Genomic DNA, 5,389 nt, shown 5'->3' with positions numbered 1-5,389 from the left:
CATCATCCTTCCATTCTCCCTAGATTGTCAGCTCGTTGTGGGCATGGAATGTGTCTACCAACTCTGTTGGATTGTCCTCTCCCTAACGCTTTAGTCCAGTGCTCCACACACAGTAAGCGCTCAATAAATACCATCGATTAACCATTTCTACCAGCCCTCTGCCAAGCCAGAGGCGACGTATGTAACTGAGGTCCCAAGCCAGACCCTTTCCTGTTTAGCCAGAGTTCACTCTACAGTTCATTTTCCTGGTACAGAGACAGCTGCAATCGGATTCCCTGGACCTGCAGCTTTGTGTATGTGTATGCGTGCATGTGCTTGTGTGCTTAGGACAGGGTAGGAGAATCAGGGAGCATATCCCAGACTTTAGGGAAGGGGGCCATCTGGGTAGGGAACAGTGGGGAATATTTGCCATCTCTCCCTAGGGAATAAGTCTGGGGGTCAGGGAAGTGCCGAATGAGTGACTAGATACGTTTATGGGTGTAAGCGTCTACCAACCTGTTTGTATTGTACTCTCCCAAGTGATTAGAACAGTGCTCTGCACACAGTAAGCGCTCGATTAATACGATTGGCTCTGTGCGACTGTCAGTCTGTGGGAGAACCGCGGTCTGTGAGTGAGCAGGAATTCATTCATTCATTCAATCGTATTTATTGAGCGCTTACTGTGTGCAGAGCACTGTACTAAGCGCTTGGGAAGTACAACTTTGCAACATATAGAGACGGTCCCTACCCAACAACGGGCTCACAGTCTAGAAGGGGGAGACAGACAACAAAACAAAACATGTGGACAGGTGTCAAGTCATCAGAATAAATAGAAGTAAAGCTAGATGTAAACCATTAGCAACATAAATAGAATAGTAAATATGTACAAATAAAGTGTATATAGTAACAAATTTGTACATATATATAGAGGTGCTGTGGGATGGGGAAGGAGGTAGGGCGAGGGGGATTGGGAGGAGGAGAGGAAAAAGGGGGCTCAATCTGGAAAGGCCTCCTGGAGGAGGTGTGCTCTCAGTTGGGCTTTGAAGGAGGAAGCGTGTTAGCTTGGCGTTTGTGTGGAGGGAGGGCATTTCAGGCCAGGGGGAGGACGTGGGCCGGGGGTCGACGACGGGACAGGGTAGAACGAGGTACAGTGAGGAGGTTAGCTGCGGAGGAGTGGAGGGTGCAGGCTGGGCTCTAGAAGGAGTGGAGGGAGGTGAGGTAGGAGGGGGCGAGGTTATGGAGAGCCTTGATGCCGAGAGTGAGGAGTTTTTGCTTGATGCCTAAGTTGACTGGTAGCCACTGGGTATTTTTGAGGAGGGGAGTAACAATTGAGGACTGTGTGCATGAGACAAAACTTCTCCTTTGTCATCTCAAATACCCTCTTTCGGAGGCCTAGAAATCTTCAGTCAGAGAAAGAAAAGCCAAGATTGTTCACATGCAGAAAGTTTCTCCCTTTTCTCCTCAGATATTCTCTTTATTCATTCTCAATTAAAAGACCTTGAAGGTCCGAGGTGGAGAAAGGACCAGGAGGTGCATTTCCAGGGAAATATATTTCATCTTTGGCACCTCAAGTACTCTGTTTTGAGGCCTTGAAGACCTTGGATAGACAACTAAAGTGGAGTGCTTCTGTATGAAGCAAAATTCTCCTTTTTTTTTTAACACCAAATGCCGTCTTTTCAGGCCTTGAAAACTTTTGATAGTGAAACTACAGCAGGAGATTTTCCTCTTAGAACAAATGTCCTCTATTTCATCTCACATGTTCTCCTTGGTGGCCCTGAAGGCATCCTAAGCTAGGGAAAACAAAGTGGAGATTCCTTGCTTGAAGCAAATTTCTCCTTTGGCATTTCCAATAAGACTGTGAACCCCAGATGGGAAAACCTGATTCCGTTGTAACTACCCCAGCGCTTAGAGCTGTGCCTGTCACACAGTAAGCACTTAACAAATGAACTCATTATTATTGATATTATTATTATCAGATTTGGAGGTGCTGAGATGTTCTGAGAATAGGGTGATGGGAAGGAATCACTGATACTGGCTGGGTGAACATGACAGGAAAATTTCTGGTTTCAGAAAGAATAAGTTGTAGCCTATGGTTCGTCCCTTTCTATCTCAGAGTTGAGACAGTGTACCAAACTGGGGCGAGGAGGTCACTGCGTTCTTTCATCTGAATGGTCCTGTCCCCTTTCAAAATATCTCAGTTATGGAAAATGGAGAAATAATCTTTCAGTTTACATTTTCTTCTCCCTGCTTCCAGTCCCGCAGAGCACAGCTTTCCCCATCATCAAAGCCCCTCCATCATCCCACCACTTCCAAGATACCTCGCACGACTCATTTTACTTCTCCCTAAGTCATTTCCCACAACTACCAATCAGCATCTTAAACGACTTCTCCATTTTTGCACTCACACCCACGATTACAGTTTTGTACATAGTGGCTTTAATAAAATATACTCTTTAAACATACAGCCATCTATTTACCATTCACTCCTTTCTCTTCTTCGTCCTCCCATTAATTAGTTCTGCGTCTATCTCCCCTGTTAGATTTTAAGCTCTTGGAAAACAAGGATGGTGTTTAATTTATTTTGATCTCTCTGAAGGGTTCGCTACAGTACTTTACATCCAGGATGCATTCAACAAGTATCATTGATTGACATATGGTTGGATGGATTGATAGATGGATGCATGGATGGTTTGTTGGCTGCATGGATGGATGGAAGGGTGGGTGGGTAGATGGATGGATAGATGGATGGATGGATGGGTGGATTGTGTGCTGTGTGATCTTGGGCAAAGCACTTCACTTCCCTGTGCCTCAGTTATCTCATCTTTGAAATGGGGATTGAGAATGTGAGCCCCACGTGGGACAGGGAATGTGTAAACCCTGATTAGACTGTATCTGCCTCAGCACAGTGCCTGGCCCTTAGTAAACCCTTTACAAATACCACTATTATTATTATTATGGACGGCTGGATGGGTGGGTAATGGATTGATTGATGGCTGGATAGACAGATTCATTCATTCATTCATTCAATCGTATTTATTGAGCGCTTATTTTGTGCTGAGCACTGTACTAAGCGCTTGGAAAGTATAAGTTGGTAACATATAGAAACGGTCCCTACGCAACAGCGGGCTCACAGTCTAGAAAGGGGAGACAGACAACAAAACAAAACAAAACATTTTAACAAAATAAAATTAATAGAATAAATATGTACGAGTAAAATAAATAAATAGAGTAATAAATACGTACAAACATATATACATAGATACAGGTGCTGTGGGGAGGGGAGGAGGTAAGGCGGGGGAAGGGGAGGGGGAGGAGGGGAGAGGAAGGAGGGAGCTCAGTCTGGGATGGACAGATGGATGGTCGGAAGGATGGATGGGTGGATGGATGAATGAATGGATTAGAGACAGGCATCATAACAAGTAAACAGGCAGTCAAATGTGGGAGACAGTTTCCATGATTGCACCCTTGCTACCGTGTCACCCTCTGATTTACTGATATATTGAATCACGATTTTACAGAGAGACTCAAAGAGGTTAAGTGGCTGGACCAAGGTCATACAGCAGGCCAGTGGTGGAACCGGGCAGACCTTTCGAATCTCATGACTCCCAGCCACATGCTCATTGCACTAAGCCATGATGCCGCCCTAACAATCACTTGTCAGTCATTTATTCATTCATTCAATAATATTTATTGAGTGCTTATCGTGTGCAAAGCACTGTACTAAGCGCTTGGAAAGTACAATTCAGAATAAAGAGAGACCATTCCTGCCCATACCGGGCTTCCAGTCACACGGCTTAGCAACCTCTGTCCCAGACATTGACAAATCCTCAGACGCTGGACTTTTTCTTTGGACAACTCTTTATATGGATATTCCCACGGTCAGAACCCTGATGGGGGAACGGGATAGTCAGAAAAGGGAAACAGACATTTTATCCCTTAGAGGAGGGAATCTCTCTTTAGAACTCTCCCCAGGGCATACTTCATGTCCCGGTTCCTCAGGGTGTATATGATGGGGTTCAGGGTGGGGGTCACTATGGTGTAGAACACGGACACCAGCAGGTCCGGGGTCGAGGGAGAGTCAGGCACGGGCTTGAGGTAGGCAATTGCGGCCGTAGCGAGGAAGATGGTGACGACAGCGAGGTGAGGCAGGCAGGTGGAGAAGGCTTTGGCTCGGCTCTCGGTAGCCGGCATCCTCAGCACAGCTTGGAAGATGCGCACGTAGGAGATGATGATGAAGATAAAGCAACCTAAACCTAAAGCTACCCCACCGGTGACGCTCACATCAATGGCGACATGGTCCTCAGAGCAGGAGATCTTCAGCAGAGTGGGGACGTCGCAGAAGAACTGCTGGACGATGTTGGACCCACAGAAACCCAGGGAGAAAGTCGAAGCTGAATACAAGACCCCAAACATCACCCCGGTGAGCCAGGAGGCGGCCACCATCTTTCCACAGGCTGTGTTGGTCATGATGGTCTCATAGCGCAGGGGGTGACAGATGGCAGCGTAGCGGTCATAGGACATTGCTGTGAGTATGGGAAACTCTGAACCGACACACAGGACCACCAAGAAGACCTGAGCGACACAGCCCAAGAAGGAGATGGAGCTGCGATTGGCCAAGGAGTTGAGGACCGAGTTTGGGACGATGACGGTGATGAGGCAGAGGTCGACGAAAGACAGATTCCTGAGGAAGAAATACATGGGGGTGTGGAGGCGCCAGTCGAAAACGGTGAAGGTGATGATGAGGAGATTCCCCATCAGGGCCGCCGGGTAGACCAGGAGTAACAGAGCGGCGTGGACGAGCTGCAGCTCCCGGGTGTCTGAGAATCCCAGCAGAAGGAATTCCCTTACCGTGGAGACGTTGGGCATTTTTTTGTAGGCAGCATTGACTTTCTGCAATGGATGAGGGAATAGCCAAAGTTAGAGTCAGTTGATGGGATGAGTGAAGGAATTGACGTGCTGGTGATTCTCTACGGAGAGGAGACAATTTACTGAATTAAAAATGATCTTTGAGTTCACCGTGGAGACATTGAACATTTCTGGGGAATTATGTGGACTTTCTGCACAGGAGGAGGGAAGACTTCAATTTAGAGACATTGATTTTGCGGGTGAATAAATAGGACTGAGTCAATCAATTCTGTTTGCTGAGAACCTACGGAGGACAAGGTATTAGTACATATGATCACTGCCCCACAGAGCTTCAATTCTATTGGAAGCTTCGAACTATTGGGAAGAACACAAGCCTGGGAGTCAGGAGACCTGTGTTATAATAATAATGATAATAATAATAATAATAATAATAACAATAATAATAATAATAACGATGGCATTTGTTAAGGGCTTACTATGTGCAAACCACTGTTCTAAGCGCTGGGGAGGATACAAGGTGATCAGGTTGTCCCATTTGAGGCTC

General features: G+C 46.4%; 1 protein-coding gene across 1 annotated transcript; it reads right to left on the bottom strand.

The window, feature by feature from the left end:
* Positions 1-3,915: 3,915 nt before the first annotated feature.
* Positions 3,916-4,683, bottom strand: LOC119925320 (olfactory receptor 14K1-like; the record flags this gene model as incomplete). The annotated part of the gene is made up of 1 exon (XM_038743424.1): positions 3,916-4,683. A coding segment is annotated over one exon (768 nt), but the record flags the coding sequence as incomplete, so codon positions are not given.
* Between the last annotated feature and the right edge of the window lie 706 nt (positions 4,684-5,389).

The sequence above is a fragment of the Tachyglossus aculeatus genome, chromosome 3 (assembly GCF_015852505.1).
Source record: "Tachyglossus aculeatus isolate mTacAcu1 chromosome 3, mTacAcu1.pri, whole genome shotgun sequence".
NCBI lineage: Eukaryota > Metazoa > Chordata > Mammalia > Monotremata > Tachyglossidae > Tachyglossus > Tachyglossus aculeatus.
The sequence above is the reverse complement of the archived record's forward strand: the minus strand, read 5'-3'. Positions and strand labels throughout refer to the sequence as shown.